Raw genomic sequence first — 22,117 nt, forward strand, 5'->3', positions numbered from 1 at the left:
CCCCCCCCCCCCTCCCCTCTCCCGACCTCCTTCTCCATTGGCTTGAAACTAACTTGGGCTCCACTTTTTTCTCCTTAAAAGGTTGTATACAAAACACTGGGGGACTTTTTAAAGCCCAAAACGCCCCAAAAATGTCGAGGAGGGGTGGGGGGGGGGTTCCTGGCGTTTTGAGCCAAAACGCTGCCGTACAACGTTCCGTTATGCTCGGTCTTTAGCACTACTCTATTTTTTATTAGAGTCAACTACAATGTTGAAAACGCGTATTTGATAATATTGGGTTAGGCTTGCAAGAATATGATGGCTACTTAATTTAAAAAATTCTTACTCATTAGAATTAGATACCTGATGCACACCTCAGGCCCCATAAAGTCAACCACAATATTGAAAGCGCGTAACCAATAATTCTGAACAAGGGTTTTGGTAGACGTCTTTATAAATGTTTTCCAAACAATTGATCTAATCAACTCATACAAATTTCTTCCAATCAAGGTTTCGTTTCATTTGATTCTTCAAGCAATGGCGTCTACTTCGGTATCATCTGTTCAAAAGAGCTTCAAGTATGATGTCTTTTTAAGTTTCCGGGGTGAAGACACCCGTAAAACCTTTGTTGATCATCTGTATCATGCTCTTCACGATAAAGGCATTATAACCTACAAAGATGATGAAGAAATAGAGGAAGGGAAAAGAATTAGTGATGAGCTCATCACAGCCATTGAAGACCCAAGATTTCACATCATTGTTTTCTCTAAAAACTATGCATCTTCATCATGGTGCTTGCATGAGCTCGTCAAAATTATGGAGTGCCAGAAGATGATAGACCATATTGCTTACCCTATCTTCTATGATGTGGAACCCACTGAAGTCCGTAACCAATGCGGGACATTTGGGGAAGCCTTTGCCAAACATGAAAAGCGCAGTCGGAGCTCTATTATACCTTTTAACCATCTTTGTTCTATAGTGGCATCTTGTTGCAGTGGACCTTCTTCATTGAAAGGATTCACATCAGATCTGGTAACATCTTTATCATGCTTACTTCTTCCAAGAATTTCTTATGTTGATAATAAGAAGGTTTTGCAATTTGGCAAACAGGCCAAGGAAAATGATTTTGGAAGATGGAGAAGTGCTCTGAAAGAAGCGGCCGAACTGGCTGGGATGGAGTTGAAGACCACCTTTGATGGGTAGTTCCTTTATCCTATATTCTTTGCCCGTAATTGATTACACACACAACTGAATAAGAAATGTAGAAAATTAGAGAATTGAATGAACAAGAACTTGATTGCATCAACTTTATGATGCTTGTTCTTGAGTTTGATCATTCTCCACATATATTCTCTGATAAAATGATAATGTATGTGCGTCTATATGCTTACTTCTTCCATGAAGGGCTGGATTTGTCACGTACACCCGACCCCGACCTGGGGCTAGATGTATGACTACCAATTGGTATTGCTTTACTGTTTATTTACTTTTGAATTTTTACATAGTGGAAAATTTTGACTAAAATAGTATTTATATAAAAAGGGACTTAAATACCCCTTATTCCATTACAAAACGTTCCTATTCGAAAGCTTATTACAAGGATTTCAAATTAATCTGAGTCATCTTATATATATTCCTAGGGATTGTCCAACTCCTCCGACATCTATCCTATGCCACTCACTCTTAATTACCTGAAAACACTAGCACATCGCTGAAGAATGACGTTAATGAACTCAAAAGGATTTTCATCAATAGTTAAGACATAACAAGAATAGTCTTTCAACAACTCAGCAGGACTCTATTGTTCCTACGTCGTACCAACCAAACCTATACACACATCCTATCTACGCAGTTATGTGCCTTTATCATTGAAAATGTTAGCAGTATGCCTACGTCAAACCATATTTGAAAGGACTCCGTCACACGGTATTTTAGTCTTAGTGTCTAGTCACTACCTATTAATCCGTTATAAGTTATTTTCTGACTCTTTCAATCGGATAAACATATCCATATTTTAAAAAGGGTAACATGATAACGTCTTATTCACTTTTCAGTTTCTTGATAATCATGGTCTTTCCTACACTTGATTATTTTTCCAGACCTGTAATATCATAATAGGTTAGTATCAAATACTTTGATCGTCGTAGGATCTAGCTTCAAACCATTACATGCCTGCTTTTTTTAGTTTTAAAAATTGTTTTAAAATGTTTACTTCTATAGTTCAAAGCTTCTATGTTAAACTATTCATTTTATTTTTTTTTTTTGTTTTTTTTTGGATTAACTATCATTACAGTCACACTCTTAGTCCTTTGTTTTGAGTAGTCAACTTTTTTTTTTTATAAAGACGTTCTTCATAAGAACTTTTATTAAACCTAATTTTGATAATTTAAAGTTTCAACCATTGTTTGGCTATATCCACGTCTAAGATCTTGTGTAGGTCATGGTTTCAACCCGTGAAACCTGTGTACCTGGTTTACAAAACCCGTTTAATGGAACCATTATTTGAAACCATGTACGGGTCTAGTTTTGAAATTCAGCTTGAAACGGGAAATTGGTCGGTTCCTGGTCGTACCCCGTGGACAAAAACGGAACTGTTAAACACGTCTCCAGCTTCTCTATGCTTTTCACAAATGCTTCTTTTTTAATAATTTAAACATGTATTGATGGGGCATTTGCACCTTTTATATGAGGGAATATCGTATAAAATAGTAACCAAGTTTTAAAAAAGTTCTTATTAGGTCACTCATACAATCTTTCTTTAAATCGGGTCACTAAACTTTAAATCGAGTCTCATCGAATTTTTTATGTGTGTAGAAAATAATGGAGAAGAACATATGTGGTCAGAATTTTACAGTCCAAAATACTTTGTTAGATTTTTTATTCAAACGTTTATATATTGGAACAATATTGGTCTGATTTGTTTAATCTATTACTATTTTTAAATCTATGTTGTTTACATTGTTTATTACTTGATAAACAAATATAAAATAGCAACCAAATAACTAATTGGGCTATAACGGGGTTCGAGAATTGTGATAATACCCGACCGACCTACCAGCTGATTTTCATCTCCTCCTATTTTAATGGCAATTGCTTCCTTCCATCCTTCAATTTAACCGCTAAATCTTCGCCCCTTCTAGGTTCTTAGAACCCGTAATCATGTCAGGGCTAAAAGTAGATCTCGTTGAACATGGTCACATCATCTGATCCATGAAATTTCCTCTTTCTTTACTGGTTTATACAATCTATATGTATCTTGAAACCCTAATAATATAATTTGGGGAAATCAGACACTGTTTTTGTGTATATGGAATTGAAAACGGCGAAGCGACGATGGATGTGATCTAACCCGTGAAAGCCGCTAACCTGTCCTGTAGAACCTGCTTCATAACCTGGACCAAGCTCAATAACCAGCTGCAAGGCAAAGCTTCAACTTTTAGCAATCAACATAATTTTAACACTAATTGAGATACTTGGGACATGTCTCTTGATGTGAAACAACATTTGGAACAGGCTCGGGACACATATATCGAGATAGAATGGTAAATTTGCTATGAGAATTCAACTTCTTAAACCCACTATTTAGGCCATGTGTGGTGGAGAGGCTACATTGGGTGGCGATTTTTGATACGTGTCAGCAGGGGGCAATTTTCATTTTGTTTGTAGCCCAAAATCGCCCCAATAATAATATAATAATATTAGATTTCCAAGTTGAAGGGCGACATGTATTTGTCTTATGGTGATGGTTTGCCACCGTGCTTTGTCATCCAACACGCGCTATGAACCCAACGACTCGTCCTCGGACTCATGTAGGGCTAGCATATCATGTATACCCATACACGAACGCGATAGGACACGAACACGAAATGTGTATACCTGTACACGACACGAAAACTAATCGTGTACCTGTATCCTAAACACACATGTGAACCCGAGAAGAAGATGTTGTAGGACGACTCCGAGCATATGATGAATGAATCCGAGAAGAAGAAATTTAAGGGGGAGACCAAGGTAAACTTTTATTCGGTAAATATGATTCATCAATTCATAGATGTTTTGAATCTAATAGGGGACGGGGACGAGGAGGTTGAGGTCGCAGTCTAGGCCGATTTAATGGCCAAGACGGAACCCCTAGTACTGAACAAGGGTAATCAAGTCAGGGGAAAATAAAGATGAAGAAAGATCACTCAAAGATTTCATGTTACTAATGTGAGCAGTTTGGTCACTTTGCATCCGGTTGCCCGGACCGAGTTTAAAAAGGTCAAAAAGCAAACAAAACTGAAGCATGTGAAGATTTTGATGATGCGACGTATATGCGTCAAGTTGTGTTCATAAATGAACAAAACCTAATACCAATACTAAACCGAGCGGGTCGAAGATGATGTATGGTATTTGGATAACGGGGAAAGTAATCATATGACTGGAAACTGGTCATATTTTTTAGAATTAAATGAGAACAATACCGGGAGGGTTAAGTTCGGAGATAGGCCATTTGTTCAAATCAAGGGAAAAAGCTCAATTCTTTTCCAAGGAAAATCGGGTGATCAAAACTTGCTAACTGAGGTTTATTACATTTAGGAGTTAAAATAAAATAATATAATAAGTCTCGGTCAAGTAACAGAGTCCGGATGTGACATTCGAATGAAACATGATCTTCTAACCATGTACGATGAGAACAGGAGGTTACTCATGAAGGTCACGAAACTGACTCTATAAAATACGAATGAAGATTGGAGCTCCCGTATGTTTGCACTCAAAGATCGAAGATGATGCACGGCGTTGGCATGCAAGGCTCGAGCACATAAATTTCAGTTAATGAAATCAATGGCCAAGAAGGATCTAGTATGAGATTTACCACATGTTAAACACGAAAATCAGTTGTGTGAATCGTGTTTGGTGGGTAAACAAATGAGGCGTTCGTTTCCATCCACAACCTCTTTTTGAGCAACCCAAACTTTGGAGTTAGTTCATGGTGATTTGTGCAGTCCAATAACCCTACCCACTATCTCTGTTAATAGCTATGCCTTTGTTATTATATATGATTTCTCACGATATATGTGGACGTTTTTATTGATAGAAAACGGTGAAGCATTTGAAATTTTAAAGAGGTTTAAAGCCCTAATCGAGATAGAGGCGGGTTTACCAATGAAAAATCTTCGAACCTATAGGGGAGTAGAATTCACTTCACGTGATTTCAATCAGTTCTACAATGAAAGTGGAATTATTCGGCATTAACCGCCCCTTACATGCCACAATAAAATGGTGTGGTAGAAAGCTAAAACGAACTTTAATGGGGATGGTGCGGAGTATTCTAAAGGTGATGCAGGTACCAAATTATACGTGGAGAGAAGCGGCCCGACATTCAACCTTTTTAATCAGTAGGGTCCCAACCTGGGCCTTGGTTGATCAAACTCCATATAAACGGTTCAAGAAACAGAAACCGATTATTTACCACGTTCGAGTATTTGGGTGCATGGTGTATGCCAAAGTTAGTGTATGCCTAAAGAAACTTGATGACAGGTAAAGATAGCTCGTTTATCTCGGGTCGTAGACGGGTTTAAAAGCATACCGGCTCTTTGATCCAAACACCCGAAAAATAGTTGTTAGCCGGGACGTTGTGTTTGACGAAAATAAAGAGTGGAATTGGGTAAAGAAAGTCGAGACGAATGATTATGATTCGGGTATGTTTTCTATGGTGTGGGGGGTGCGGTTGACAATGGAACTGGTCAAGAAACTTCTGGAAGCAGCCCGGGTGGCCCAAGCTCTAAGCCTGCATCATCGGTTCAACTCGAGTCCTACGACTCAACCGAACTGAGTCATATTAGGCCTAATTCCTCAGTCAACTCTCAAGTTCAGTCAACGAGTTATGGGCCACATGACATTCGGGTGAAAATGAGGCCCAAATGGGTCTAAGATGTTCAACCCGGGTCTCGGTTTTACCAAGAAGATTACAAGAAGATTATTGTGTTACATGTTGACTCTGACTATGAACAATTATTTCTTACAACAAGTGGTGAACCGAGTAGCCATTTAACCAAAAATGGGTCCGTGCTATGAATACCGAGATCGATTCAATAAACAAGAATGAAACATGGAAGCTAGTTGAACTTCCAAAAGGTGCAAAATATATCGGGTTGAAGTGGGTGTTCAAAATCAAACGAAATGCAGATGGAATGATAAACAAGTACAAAGCGTGGTTGGTTGCAATGGGTTATGTGTAACAACCCGGGATCGACTTTGATGATGCTTTCTCTCCGGTAGCCCGAATCGAGATCGTTCGAATACTAATCGCATTAGCCGCATCTAACGGGTGGGAAATCCACCATCTTGATGTAAAAACAGCTCTCCTGCATGGTGAATTGAAAGAAGTCGTGTTTGATTCATAACCCGATGGATACGAGAAAAAGGGTGAGGAGACGAAATTTTACAAGTTGTCAAAGGCTTTGTATAGGTTAAGGCAAGCTCCCCGATCTTGGAATACAAAGATCGATAACATCCTACGAGACATGAAGTTTCAAAAATGTTCCAAGGAACAATCGGTTTACCGAAAGACGGATGGGAAAGATTTTTAATCATATCCGTGTATATTAATGATTTAATATGTGATAGGTACAAGCTCGAGTATAATTTAAGATTTTAAGAAGTGTATGGCAACCAAGTTTGAGATGTCGGATCTCGGGAAGTTAACATACTATCTCGGAATTGACGTATTTCAGCGAGAGGACAGGATAGTAATTACACAAGAAGGATGCGCCAAAAGAATTCTGAAGGAGACCGGTATGCAAAACTGTAATCTGTCTCAAGTCTTGATGAATCATGGTGTGAAATACTCAAAAGCCGAGAACGAAGTCGAGCTCAATGTAACCGAGTATCAGAATATGGTGGGTTGCTTACGGTATTTATTACATATTCGTTCAGATACGGCGTACTCCGTAGGTATTGTTAGTCGATATATGCAAAGCGCGCGAGAATCTCATGGTATGGCAATACGACACCTATTGAGATATTTGAAGAAAACGATGAGTTTCAAGATCAAGTACAAGAAGAATGGGCCCAAAAGACTTATCGGGTATAGTGATAGTAGTCACAACATAGATAAGGATGATGGCAGAACTACCACCGGCCATGTGTTTTTTTACGGGCAATCTCCAATTACCTGGTTCTCACAAAATCAAGCGACAGTTGCATTCTCATAGTGTGAAGCTGAGTACATGGCGGCTTCGGAAGCCACATGTCAAGCTGTATGGCTCCGAGAGTTGTTGAGCGAGTTGACTGGAGAAACGTTGCAGAAAGTTGTGTTGAAAGTTGATAACACGTCCGCAATATCCGGTTTTCACAAACAAACAAAGCATATAAAATCCCGTTTTCATTTTATCCGAGGTTGATGTTGAGCACATTAACATGAAAGAGCAACGAGCCGATATCCTCACTAAAGCACTCGCAAGAATCAAGTTCACGAAGATACGCGGGCTACTTGGAGTTGAAGACCTTTCTAATCCGAATCAGAAATTAGGGGGGGTTGAATGTTGGATTAATTCCTATTTCGGGTCACAAGTCGGTGAACCAGGCCTAAGAGGTTTTACAAGCCGATTAAGGTCTAAGGGGTATTATAAAAAATTCTTCTATTTCCTTGGTGGCCAAGTTCACCTTGTTGGCCAAGTTGAGTGGTGAATACATAATTATGCTTGGTGACTAAGTTGGGGAACTAGTATAAGTACATGTACAAAGTTAGTGTTAGAAACAACAACAACAAACACACCAATCACCATCATCACTACCAAAGATATTGTAATCAGTTTTCGAGCTATATTTTTTTGTTATAATATAAGTCGGTTATTTCTAAGTTGTTCGTTAATTATTGGTATCCTTCTTGAGTGAAACGTCCTAAACCCTGGTATCTCAACAGTTGACTCTTCTCATTCAAAGTTCTTAAACTTCAAACCTAACATTAATGCAGCGGATTTATCTTTACAAATTCAAACTTGACAAGGTACAAATTAAAATCTCTTAAGAGTAACTGAAATAAACAAGGTTAAACTCAAATGGATAGCAATCTTCTGTGCAGATAACTGTCCAAATGCCAGCCATACCGTATTCTTGACTCACAAACATGTCAACCTGATGTGCATACAAAAAGTCAGCCTTGCTGAGTGAGTGTTAGCTTTATTATTCTTACTATTCATGTATGCTCATTACCGGAAAAAAATATATATAAAGTCAATCTAGAACTCACCTGATTGCTGTTAATCCCTAGGATAAGGTATCTATTAAAAAATGGACGTCTCACATTCTATATAAAAGTTATTGAGTGGAAATTCATCAAAACCAAGTAGTTTTGCAGTAAATCTAGTTAGGATTTTCGTAGGAACCTTTGCATGGAAAAAACTTAGTTTTGCATGCCTAACCTAGTTTCGCATGCCTAGCTTTTGTTAGGGCTTAGTTTCACTAGTTTCACATGCCTTAGTGAAACTTTTGCAGAAAAGGCCTAGTTTCGCCGGCAGAACACCGTAGTTTCTCAGGATGACCTTTTTAATTAAACAACATTGTTTTCATCCCAGAATCCAAACTTTTTACGTCCAAAACTTGTGTTTAACATCTAAAAGACTAGATCCATGAATTTTATCCATTAACATACGTGAAAATTTGTTTTTTTGAATGAAAACCATTACTTTACCCCCCCCCCCCCCGCCAGAAAAAACCAATTACGTTGCAGCCTCATTGCTTCTTGTAGATGATTCCATGCTCCTTAGTTTCTTTCATGTAATGTATCGTTTGCTTCATTACCTTCATGTGATGATCCATTGGTTCTTGCATGATATACTAAGTACCCAGACTAAATAACTTAGATCAGGCCTTGTATGCAGCACATACCTAAGTCATGTTGAGTTGTGTCTACTGGTTTTTTTCATTGCGTCTTGGTAACCTTTGTTTGCGGATCCATGAGAATCTTTGGTTCATTACAATGGACCATATCAGTTTCTTTCAGGGTCTTATTTATGCATCATGTTTGCTTAATTGCAATCTCACTCCCCATTGGATAACTTCAATCCCTAGATAATATTCTAGCCATCCTAGATCGTTGATTCAATCTTAACTTCCACCTGGGATCTGAAAAAGTGAAAATCCTTCTTTGGAGTACCCATGACTATCAAGTCATCAGCATAAACTCCAATTATAAATGGAGAGGTGCTATTCCTTTTTGTATAGACCGTTTGTTTTAGATTACATTTTTTGAAATCAGGTGATTTAATGAAGTCTGGTGTGAACTTCACATTCCAGGCACGTGATGCTTGACTTAGCCCATACAATGCTTTTGATAGCTTGTATACCTTTCTGACTTCTACCTTTAAGGTCTTCATGAAGGAAGGCTGAATTTACATCTAAGTGATGTACTTTGTGCCAGCTTAGATTGTTAATTAAAACCCATATTAAACGATCTATTTCGATGCGTGCTACTTGAGCATATATGTCATCGATGCATCTACAAGATTTCCCTCCTTCAATCTTGGTTAACTTTGTTCATGCATCCTTGGGAATCTTTGTTTCATTATTGTTAACCATATCATATTCTTTTAGAATAATAATTAATTGTATCCCATTTGCTTAATTGCAATCTCACCCCATGATTTAATAACTTCAATCGCAAGAAAATATACTAGCAATCCTAGATCAATCATTTCAAACTTATCTTCCATTTGAGATTTGAACAACTCAATTTCCTTAATTGGAGTACCTATTACTACTAAGTCATCCACACAAACTCCATTAAATAATGTAGAGGTCTTATTCCTCTTTATATAAAGCTTGGTTTAAAAAAGCGCGCCTGAGGCGAGGGGCGACCTAAGTCGAGGGCCTCATCGCTTTAGGCTAGTCAAGGTAATCAATGTTTAAAAGGCGAGTCTGGGGCGAGATTTTTAGGCAAAAAGCAACCTAAATCGAAGTTGAGACGCTCACCTTTCGTACACAAATGGTTTTTAAGTATTTAAATGTTGTATAATATGCTTTTTTAGGTTGTATGTGTAGGTAGTTTATATATTAAATCATATATAATGCTTAAACTAGATGTAATAATTCTAAAAGTAGTCTAATAAAAACACGCTAATCTAGACACTAAGTAATAATTCTAAACTCTTAACTTAACTAAAACTACTAACCGGCAAGTGAACCGGTCGACTCTAGTACAGCTAAGTAAGTCCGGATATCGAACCCACGAGACTCTTTAAATTACGTTTACTAGCTAATTAGACTCAACTACAAAACACGACTTATTATTTATATTTGTTTAAGGGGGTTTTTATTTAAGATACTAAATTAATACTATAATTAAACCTAATTAAGAAAACAAGTAAATTAAACGAAAACAAAGTTTGTTATGAAAATAAGATAATGATGAGAAAACTACCTAGGCTAGACTCCCCTAAATTTCGGGAATGAATTGACTCGGGAAAATATTTAGTTATGGACTGGGATCGTAAAATAGACACTTAAAAGAAAAACCAAATAGGCCCCCGACCCTTCTCAAGAGAAAACCTATGGATCTTTAACAAGTTTTAACGCACACCAGTATTAAGAATCAAGTTCGCTTACGGTCACCCAATTGTTTATAATTCAGTTCCTTTATACGAAATCCTACCTTACAGCGCGGAAATCAAAGGCAGTTTAATATATCAAATTGATTCAATAGACAATAATTTAATAATCAAACCTAGACGGACTCCTTACGAAGAACTAAATCTAGCAAGATCAAATAATAAAGATCTATCGATAACCTAGCACCTTACAGCTATTTAGGTTGGCAGCACACTTAGGTTTATTTAATTAATAATTATTATTCCTATGATCTTATTCGAAATCAATCATAAAATAATCATGAACACAAAGTAGATGACCTAATAGAAACCTATCATAATGACAAACAAAAATCAAGGCAACTATGGAATAATAACAATTAATCAAACAACCCTAAATATCCATACGCATCAATTTAATATAAGTAAACCTTTTACTAAATCATAAAAACCATAACGTAAATAAATCCCCAAATCAAAACAAAACGTCAAAGTAGGTTCATCATAAGCCTAGGCAGTCTATAACGTTTAGCCTAGCATCATAAAATCAAACAAAACAAGAATAAAGGAAATCATGGCGACAATAAATAAGAACGGAAGAATAAAGGCGATAAAACCCGGAGTCTTCGTCCTTGAAAATTAAGCACTTCGCCGGCTGATTCCTAGCTTTCAAACCCACCAAATATTGCAATCCTAAGCTCCAGGAAACTCCAAATTCGGCTCTGGTTCGCAGGGTATGCTTAAGATTAAGTTTAGGGGTGTTTAAATAGATTTTCTGGGACCAAAACTGATAAAAACCGAAGAAAATGAGCAAAACGGGATGCCCGGCGCGCCGCGCGGCGGGATTTGGCCTCCCGGTCGCGCAGCGCTCTGGATGAGGGGAGTCTGATCGGTCCGGTTCAATTCTGATGCTCCGGTTCACCGGTTTGGCTTGTTTTAGCTCTTTTTTCGTCCTTTTTAACCATGAACAAGTCCCGAAACCTACATTATTCAAATATGTTAGTAATATACAAATTCTAATAAAAACAGAACATAAACAAATAAAATAATATATAAAATATACAAGGGATTTATGTATATTAAGCACTATATCACTTCTTGTCTTGCCTCATGTGGCATTTCTCATCTTACATTCCCACCCACACCGCCGAACATAATGGTTATGCCGAACATCGACATCATCATATCTTTGAAACCGGCCTCACTCTTCTATCTCATGCTAAAATTCCTCTTAAATATTGGCCTTTTGCTTTCACTATTGTTAATTATCTCATTAATCGTTTGCCTACGTCCACACTCAAAAATGACTCTCCATATCTATGCTTATTTCACAAACTATATAACAAACTAAAAGGTTTTGGTTGTTTATTATATCCTTGGTTACGACCATATTGTTTTTTTGAAAAGCTATAATGGCATACAAAAGCGAGATCCGAACAAACTATTCGGACCATATTCTTCCCACAAACTTCAAGCTAAGACTAAACCATGTGTCTTTGTTGGGTACTCAACCACTCAAATCACATATTATCTTCTAGATCCCCAAACAAATAAAGTATGCATGTCCCGTCATGTAAACTTTAAAGAAGATCAATTCCCTTACGAAATTCGGTCTCAATCATCCACCCCCTTACCTCCTAATCCAAACACTTGGTTATCACTAATTATTCATATACACCGTAATCCCACTATTTACACACCATCTCACACACCATCCACCACCAATAATTCTCCACAACTTATTGTAAATTCTCCTTCCATTCTCATATCTAAATCCAGCCTATAGATCTCAGAAAGCCCACATCCATCTATTTCTGAACCACATCTTCAAACCCAAATATTTCCATCACCCATTAGCCAACTTCACAAAATAACTCTCCTCTCCCGTCCACTACCTCTTCCCCTTGCACTTAACAAACAACTCCTCAGCCCACACTACCTCATCCAGCACCGACTCCATAGTTACACCATTACCCAATTCGTCTACATCCCCGCTCACAAACAATGAACATATTAATTCTCCGCCGCACACCCGGAAACCAAGTCCCAAATACCACATTGATACTTTTGTTATTTACAACGCCACCTCCCCTCATCCTAATCAACCAACAACCATTACTCAAGCACACAAAAGTCAACTATGGCGCAAAGCCATGCAAGAAAAATTCGATGCTCTTCAACGAAACAAAACTTGGTCCCTTGTCCCACCCGATTCCGCATCCAACGTCGTTGGTTGTAAATGGGTATTTCGAACTAAGTTTAATCCGAATGGAACGGTGGATCGCCTAAAAACTCGCTTAGTAGCCACAGGCTTTCATCAACATCCTGGCCTAGATTATGTCGACACATTTAGTCCGGTTATCAAACCCGCTACTCTTCGTCTCATTCTTTCCTTTGCCACTTCTCAAAGTTGGTCTCTTCGTCAACTTGACATAAACAATGCATTTCTCCAAGGTACTCTATTCGAGGATTTTTTTTCATGTCACAACCACCCGTCTTTGCCGATCCATCCTTCCCTAATCATGTTTGCAAATTACACAAGGCCATCTATGGACTTCACCATGCTTCACGTGCTTGGCATGATGGGCTAAAACCATATACGCTAATCTGTGGTAGAGTAATTATATGGTAGTATTTGTCCGTTATTGAATCTAATTTTTTCATGTTCACTATAGTTTACATTGTCTGCCATCAACAATGTTGGCTCATCGTCTTCTTACACCAGGTGTTACTGTTCTTGCGCAGTCTGTGGCAAATAATTTGGTTAATCACTGGAAGTCAAATTTTAGGGGTTATAGCGTAATTATGTCGAAGTATGTTTATGTTATATATAGAATGCCCATGTAAGTATAGGGTCTAGAAGTGTTAAATGGAAAGTTTATAACTTCCATGTACACATGTCAGATTAGGATTGGTTCTTGTAATCTATAAATGTATTCAGTTCAAGAGTCAAAACATTCAGAATTGTTGTAAAGATTGAATCATTATATTATTAGTAAAGATTTAGTTGATATCAACTCTGTTTCATCTTTTTTTAATCGATCAAGTTGTGTAAAGATCAAATCTAGGCAACAATTGGTATAAGAGCATCATGCTCTTTGATCGATTAATTGAAGATTAGTGGTGATTCGTGGTGGATTCTGATAATCAATTGAAAATTAGTGGTGATTGGCGGTGGATTCCGGAAATTAATTGAAGATTGGTGGTACGTGCTTCCAATTTCAATTTTTTTTAACAAATCAGAGTGTGATTTGTGGTGGTGACCGGGTGTGACTTCCGGTGAATAGAAAAGGCATCAGTGGTGGTATTCTGGTGGTAGGGCAGTGGTGACAGTGGATTCCGGTGGTGTGGTGGTGGTCGGTTGTGATTTCCGGCAGATAAGAGAAGGTATCAAGCAGTGGTATTTCTGTGGTGCAAGGCAGCGGCAACGATGGATTCCAGCGGCGTGGTGGTAGCGGCTGCGATTTTCGGTGGTTTAAAAAGGGCATCGGTGGTGAGTTTCTAGCGTGGTAATCGGAAGTCAAGGGCAACGTGGTAGTTGCATTGAGGATGTAGTAATTTCGGCCGGTGTCCGGTGAACAAAGGCAATAACAACGGTGGCTCGTTTGTGTTTGAGTACGAATCAGAAACCGAAGAGATAAGATGAAGAAGTGATCTATTTCAATAAAATAGGAGATTTTGTTGAAAGATTTCAAACCAACAAGGGGAAAAAAGGGTTGATTCGATTTAATCAGTTCGTATAACACATTTCAAGAAGAAATAAGTATCAATTGAGGAATAATCGAGGATGATTGAAAGAATTGTTGCGGGTTTCGGTTGATACATAAAATTCAGGTTTATCGTATTATGAATTTTTGTATTTTTGTATATAGAACCGTTAGGTATGACTATATGGATAGTTTGGAAACCCTAGTCAGCCAAAGTGAAGCTTAACGCGTAGAACGTATGTCAGATTTAGGAGGACCGAGTAATACCAACGCAATGGTTACACATAAACAAGTAGGATTTTTAACCCATTATCAATGCCCTATTTTAAATTCAACAAACTACACGATTTGGGCGATTCAAATCAAGATTATTCTTGAGGTGAATGGTTTATGGGAAACGATAGAACCTACGGGTGATATGCAACCAGATGTCCAGAGGAACAAAGCAACGATTGCATACCTGCATCAAGTGATACCGAAGGGTGTTATTTTGCAAGTGGCAAATTGCAAAACGGCGAAGGAAGTGTAGGAAGCGTTGAAGAAAAGGCATGTCGGTGTTGAAGGAGTGCAGAAGGCTCGTTTACAATTGCTAGTGGTGGAGTTTCGAATGATGCAAATGAAGGAAGATGGATCAGTAGGCGCCTTCACAGAGAGGATTAACACATATGCCACTAAGGCTAGTGAATTGGGAATATCCTTGGATGAACCCATGCTTGTACAGAAACTCATAGAATCCGTGCCAGATCGGTTTATTCAGATTGATGCATCGATAGATCAAAGTACCGACTTGGATGAAGTCTCGATAGATGAGATTATCGGGAAGTTGAATACCTATGAAGAAAGGATAAGGCTCAAGAAGGGAAGCCTTGGAGACGACAAGATAGGTTGTTATATTCAGGTCATGACAACAACTTATGACGTGAAAGAAGATTTGGAAATCGTGAGCAAAGAAGGTTTGTTCCATCATGAGGAAATTAGCGTAAGGAAAAGTCTAGAGAAGAAGACGAAGATGGAGAAGATGATGAAGAAGAAGACGAAGAAAAGCATCCACGAAAGGGAAGAGAAGGAGACATGTCACGTAACAAGTTCAGAAACAATTTTGGTGACCTTGATGAAAGAAGCAAATACCCTAGAGATCAAAGCAGATTTGGAAGAAATATGAGAGAAGTAGAATGTTTTAATTGTCATAAATTTGGACATTATGCAAGAGATTGTCCAAGGAAAGCACAAGAAGAGTCCAATTTGGTGCCAGAAGACCAGGAACCAACAGTTTTAATGGCAATTATCGGAGATGAAAATAAAGAAGCACATGATGATGATGATGATAAAGATAAGAAAAAGAATCAAAGTGCAAGAGAGGAAGATGAAGACTCTATTCCCTTGAAGATTGAAGATCTTGAAGGCATGGATTAATAAACTAAGGGGAGAGATGTTGGCAAATAATTTGGTTAATCCATGGGAGTCAAAGTTTAGGCATGGATACAGATACCCAATGGTAGCCTTGTCCCTTCCTTACATATGGTTGTGTATTAGCCATTGGTTTGTTTCCCAGAAACTGTTCGCCTGAAGAAATATCTTGATTTGAATGGCCCAAACCACATTGTTTGCATAATCAAATATAGCTAACGTCGATAGTGGGATAACGACCCTACATTCTTATGAGTTACCGGTGCGTTATTCGGAACCTCCAAATCTCTGGCATAGTTTCTACTCGTATAATAACCTTTACCTTGACTGACTAAGGTTTACTTTAACTGTATAGATATCTATTCCTCTATACTAAGAGTAAATACATATCTTCCTAAACGAAATTGAAAACTTGAAATTACTTGTATTGAAAACGAATCATCCTAGTTCCTTGAATCTTTTTTTCAGTCGTATAATCCTCAATTTATGCCCAACAGTTGTTTGCTAACTAGAAAAATCTATTAGAAGTTTGATATGACCTTCACTAAAACTGAGCAACCACTTTGCTCTTATTTACCTCCCTTTGTAATGGCAAGTAGTTTTGAAAATAACTCCTCACCATTTGTAATTTTCAAAACTCCCTGCCATTACAAAAGGAGGTAACCCCCTTTGAAAAAATAAAATTTCCAGCCCCCAAATTAACTCTTGTAACTTGGCCCCCTTTCAAAAAAATTCTATTTTTTCCCTGCCAAAATTGGCTGCTTTTATATCCTTGCTCTGGTTCTGTAATAGCCACACAACACTGCTGAATAGCACTGCGCACCGCCGTCTGTCTCTGAACGTGGAATAAAAACCAACTTCTGCTGCCACCTTTTTCAGTTTGATCTTAGTGTAACCGCTAATGGTTTTCTTTCTTTGATTTTTCAACAGCCTGATTCTCTTATACCAGTTGTTGCCTAGAATTGATTGCACACACAATAACTGAATATGAAATGTAGAAAAAGTTGAGAATTAAACGAACAAGAAGTTGATTGTATTGATAACTTTTTTATGTTTGCTATTGAGTTTGATGGACCCTTTTACAATCATCCAGCTAACGTGTATGTTGGGTTACGACATGTCAATGATCCCTAGCTACATGGTTGACACATCTGACTTTGTAGTTCCCAAGTTTGATCTATTATAAACTGGGCCCTATACTTACATAGCCACATAATTACATAACAAACTTCGTTTCTTCTAATAACACTACGACCCTGGACTTTGGTATCTTCAATAAACAGGATTAACCCTACATTTTTGAATTTTTATTTTCTTTTTAATTTGTCTTTAAATAGGATTCCCAGTGATCTCATTAAATCTTCTCCAACTCACAGGCACGAAGCGAAATTTATCCATCAAATTGTTCAAGATGTTTCACTAAAGCTACATCTCATTACCTTGAGCATTGATGGGAAGTTAGTAGGCATGGAGACCCGACTAAAGAACATAGTTTCATCTATAGAAATTGGATCTGAAGATGTTCGCATGATAGGGATCAAGGGGATGGGAGGTGGTGGGAAGACCACTTTAGCCAGAGTTGCTTTTAATCATATATCCATTGGGTTTGAAGGTAAAAGCTTTGTTGAGAATGTCAGACAAGTTTCAAAAGGCTCTCCGTCTGGTTTAATGAAGTTACAAAAACAGGTCCTTAAAGATGTGTTGAACAAAAAACACGTTCTTGTAACAAGTGTTTTTGACGGGAAAGATATGATGAAAAAGGTGATGTCCAGTAGAAAAGTTCTTATTGTTCTAGATGATGTAGATGATATAGAACAACTTGAGGCGTTAGCCGGTGAGCTTACTTGGTTTAAGCCAGGAAGTAGAATCATCATAACAACAAGGGATGAACAAGTGTTGGCGGCACAACGAGTGAACTTTATACATGATGTCAGCCTGTTATCAAATGAAGAAGCCGTTTGCCTCTTCAGTAGGTATGCATTTGGGAGAGATATTCCAATTGAAGGGTATGAAGAGCTATCAACAAAAGTTGTACATTATGCTGCTGGTCTTCCCTTAACAATAAAAGTTTTGGGTTCACATCTTTGTCGTAGAAGTAAGAGTGAATGGGAAGATGCCTTAGAAAGACTAAAAACAATTCCCTTAAAGGAAACTTTGGAGAAACTGGAATTAAGCTATAATGATCTACAAAATGATCAGAAGGAAATACTACTGGATGTTGTATGCATACTGAAAGGTGAAATGAAAGAAGAAGCAATCAGAATACTTGGAAGTTGTGGGTTAAATGCTCAAATTGGTTTAAGAGTACTTGAGCAGAAATCTTTGATAACTATTTCTAGCATTGATGGCTTGTGTTTCCATGACCATATAGAAGAAATGGGCTGGAATATTGTTCGTCGTTTGCACCCTGATGAACCTAGTAGGCATAGTCGATTATGGATTAAAGAGGAAATTGAAGATATATTAGTTAATGAATTGGTAAGGTTCAATTTTTTATGAAAGCTGGAAAAGTAGGAATATATTTATCTTTTATCACAATAATTCTATATCAGCGTTTTAACTTTTTATTTATAGGGTACTAAAGCAACTAGAGGTATAAAACTGAGGAATACAGATCTCGATCCAGAAATTATTATGAAAGGTCTTAGAAGCATGAAGGAACTTAGGTTTCTTTCTATAAATACTAGACATGGAACATGGAATACTGATGGAGATAACCAATACCTACCAGATACTTTACAATCTCTTAATTGGCGTGGATACCCTTTTCAGTTTTTACCTAAAACGTTTCAAGCAAATAAGCTCGTGAACCTTGAACTGGTTGCGAGCAATATCACAGAACTCTGGGAAGGGGGAGATAGAAAGGTAGAATAATGGTTGATCAATTGTTTTCTATAATTCATTACAACATAATATTTTGTCATTAAAATGATATTTGTTTTTTTCTTTTCTTATGATAGGTTCTTAATAATATCAAGTTCATTGATCTCACATGCTCAAAGTTGAGAACCTTTGACCTTAGTATGACTCCAAATCTAGAGAAGTTAAATCTCCAAGGATGTTATGGCCTTTTAAAACTTCACATGCCTGCTGAATGTCCAAAGCTCACATTCCTCAACCTGTGTGGCTCTGAGGTGAAGAACCTTGACCTTGGCCTGACTCCGAATCTCAAGACCTTAAGTCTTCAAGGATGTAAAGAGTTTGAAAAACTCCACTTGCCAATTGAATTTTCGAACCTCAAAACCCTTGATCTTGTTGAAACTATGGTGAGTAGCCTTGACCTTAAAATGATTCCACATCTTGAGGAGTTAAAACTTGGAGGGTGTTATAAATTTGTGAAACTACACATGCCAGTAGAATGTTCGAACCTCAAATCCCTCAATCTTAGTGGCTCTATGGTGAGTTACCTTAACCTTGGGATGACTCCACATCTCGAGGAGTTAAATCTTAATGGATGTATTGGATTTGTGGAACTCCACTTGCCCCTTGAATGTTTGAACCTCAAATCCCTCTATCTTAGTGGCTCTAAGGTGAGTAATCTTAACCTTGGGATGATTCCACATCTCGAGGAGTTAAATCTTCAAAGATGTTATAGATTTGTAGAACTCCACATGCCCATTGAATGTTCGAACCTCAAATCCGTCAATCTTAGTGGTTCTATGGTGAGTAATTTTAACCTTGGGATGACTCCACATCTCGAGGAGTTAAATCTTCGAGGATGTTATGAATTTGTAGAACTCCACTTGCCCATTGAATGTTCGAACCTCAAATATCTCAATCTTAGTGGTTCTAAGGTGCGTAACCTTAACCTTGGGATGACTCCACTTCTCGAGACCTTAGATCTTTCTACATGTATTGACTTTGTGGAACTCCATATGCTCTTTGAATGTCCAAACCTCAAATTCCTCAACCTAAGTGGTTCTAAGGTGAGTAACCTTAACCTTGGGATGACTACAAATCTTGAAACGTTAGAACTTTCTGAATGTTATGAATTTGTAGAACTCCATTTGCCCCTTGAATGTATGTGCCTTAAATCCCTCGATCTTCGTGGTTCTAAGGTGAGTAACCTTAACCTTGGGATGATTCCACACATCGAGAAATTAAATCTTCAAGGATGTTACTGTCTTCAAGAAATTCATGCTCCAGTGGGATGTCTAAAAAAACTTGTCTACTTAGACTTAACTGGTAGCTTGAGGTTTGAAATTTTTTTGGTTAACAAACTGAATTCATTAGCTAGTCCTGATTCTGCAACTATGCTAGAACTAAATGCAGAGTCTGTAGATATATGCCCACTGCATCCCAACAGTAACTTGCCAAAGTTTCAGTTTCAGTGCAAATATGTTGAATCTCGATACTCATGGAGTGGAAATGTTGAGAAGCTTGTTTCTTTTGGTCTATGTGCTTGCACAAACCTTGAGTCTTTTTCGGAAAGCATTTGTAGCTTAAAACATTTAGAAGATCTAACACTTAAAGGAAGTATTTTGGAGGTCCCCAAGGATCTTTGGCAGTTAGAAAGTCTAGAGAAGCTATATTTGACATTGAAAGTGATTAAGCATCTTCCAAATAGCATTTGCATGTTGAAACATCTGAAATATCTTGTTCTTGAATCTTGTTGGCTTCTGAAGCAGTTACCCACTGATCTTGGCAGATTAGAGTGTTTGGAGGAGTTAAGCCTAATGAATCTAAGGGATATTCCGAACATCAGTAACATGAAATGCTTAAGACGTTTACATCTCTCCTTTTGCAGTCAAGTAAAAGAACTGCCAGGGCAACTTAGACGTTTAGAAAGTGCTTGCAGAAACCTTGAGTATTTTTCAGCTAGCATTTGTGGTTTACAAAATTTAAGAGAGCTTACTCTTGAGGGCAGTATTCCGGAGGTGCCCCAGGGTATATACCTGCTAGAAAGTTTAGAGAAGCTAACTTTGTCAATCAAAGAGATTAAGCAGTTACCTGAGGATCTGGGCAGATTAGAGCATTTAAAGTGGTTATGCCTAATGAGTTGTATAGGACTAAGAGATATTCCAGACATTATCTGCAACATGAAATGTTTAGAACGTTTGTATCTTTGCAATTGTATTTTTGTTGAGAATCTGCCAGAGGAACTTGGACGTCTAGAATGTTTGAAAGAATTAAATATAAACGGTACAAGCATAAGTCATCTTCCGCAAAGCATTTATCAATTGAAAAATTTGCGTATTTATGGGGCTAGCTGGCAACTTCATTCGTACGGTTTTGCATCTGTGACAACAGAATTATTAGGGCACTTATACTACGTAGAGCTTTGAATAAGATAGGCACTCACAACATGAGTATCCTAAGGGGTGATATGATTTGAAAATCCAACATAATCATAAATCAATGATGTTCGAGAGATCAATCAAGTTTCAGGGCAGCTGATCAGAGTTCAGGTGATTACAACAAGTGACGCACTGTTGTTTTTCCCAAATTGACAGTGTCGGTGATTTTAAGGTAAATTTTTATAAAAATGAAGGCATTGTATTAATTAATGTTCAAGAAATGGATACAAGCAACCTCCTATGAATATGATTTCCCGTTTTGTGTGTGTAGTTTTTGAATATCTATGTTTGTGATTTTTAGAATGTTACATGGACTTTTGGTTAATAACTTTACATTGACTTGAATTTTTTTAGTTATTTAGCCAAAAATTGGTATAGTGATGGTTTGTTATGGAGCCGTATTTGAGTCAAAGCCATCTATGAGTTTGACGTTGTGTTCTCAAGTTTCATCGAGGGAAAGAAAGGCCGGGAAATAATGTTGGTAATTTTAGTGTTATCAACGTGTATTTTAGTATATTGGATAAATTTGTCGATCGAGCAAACAACGTTAGCGATTAAACGAGTTTGGTGAAGCGGGAGTACGGACTCGATTTACTTCTAGATGTTATTTAGGTTTTGTTATTAAAATAGTAACTTGGGCTTTAATATATTATCTAGTGGGCTACTAATTAAATAGGTTTTGGTTAAGACACATGACATCAATTTAATTAGAAGTATGGAGACATGCGCTCGATCGATTGAATAGAGAACAGAAGGATGGTTACCATTTTGTTCGTGATAGCATTTATATCCAATTCCAATAACGAGAGAAATCTCCGTCTTATATGAAAAATCATTCGTGTATAACCTGTGACAAAGGTTTATCTTAGAGTTCTCAAACAATTCAGAGATTAATCTAGACTACTGATTATTTATGATGACTGAAACCAAAATCACATGTTTAAATATTTGATCGAATCATCACCCAGGTACACAATTTTACAAACCGGGAAATAGGACACATGACAGATGGGCGTAAGATGACAAAAGTGCACCACTGCTCTCAAGTCAAGCATGCTTGTTCTTTTTTTATTTTTTATTTTATCCGGCATAAAAAATGTTGCATTTTACCATCAAATCGGTTTTCAAGTGCAAATGATTAACAAATAACATATATATA

General features: G+C 37.6%; 1 protein-coding gene across 1 annotated transcript; it reads left to right on the forward strand.

The window, feature by feature from the left end:
• Positions 1-489: 489 nt before the first annotated feature.
• On the forward strand, positions 490-20,946 carry LOC143556613 (uncharacterized). Its single transcript, XM_077045888.1, has 5 exons — positions 490-1,011; positions 1,090-1,178; positions 17,038-18,139; positions 18,236-18,526; positions 18,622-20,946. The coding sequence occupies exons 1-5, from the start codon at positions 517-519 to the stop codon at positions 20,944-20,946; spliced, it is 4,302 nt and encodes a 1,433-aa protein (XP_076902003.1). The 5' UTR covers positions 490-516.
• Positions 20,947-22,117: the final 1,171 nt, after the last annotated feature.

This window comes from Bidens hawaiensis, unplaced genomic scaffold (assembly GCF_021521415.1).
Source record: "Bidens hawaiensis isolate Kalapana, Puna unplaced genomic scaffold, B.hawaiensis_p1.1 tig00018658_1, whole genome shotgun sequence".
Lineage (NCBI taxonomy): Eukaryota > Viridiplantae > Streptophyta > Magnoliopsida > Asterales > Asteraceae > Bidens > Bidens hawaiensis.

Bases quoted from the DNA above. Each gene is read 5' to 3' on its own strand.
- LOC143556613 (XM_077045888.1), top strand. From the start codon at position 517: ATGGCGTCTACTTCGGTATCATCTGTTCAAAAGAGCTTCAAGTATGAT. The intron at 1,012-1,089 runs GTAACATCTTTA...TTTGGCAAACAG, and splicing joins AAGGATTCACATCAGATCTG to GCCAAGGAAAATGATTTTGG. The intron at 1,179-17,037 runs GTAGTTCCTTTA...TCCAACTCACAG, and splicing joins TTGAAGACCACCTTTGATGG to GCACGAAGCGAAATTTATCC.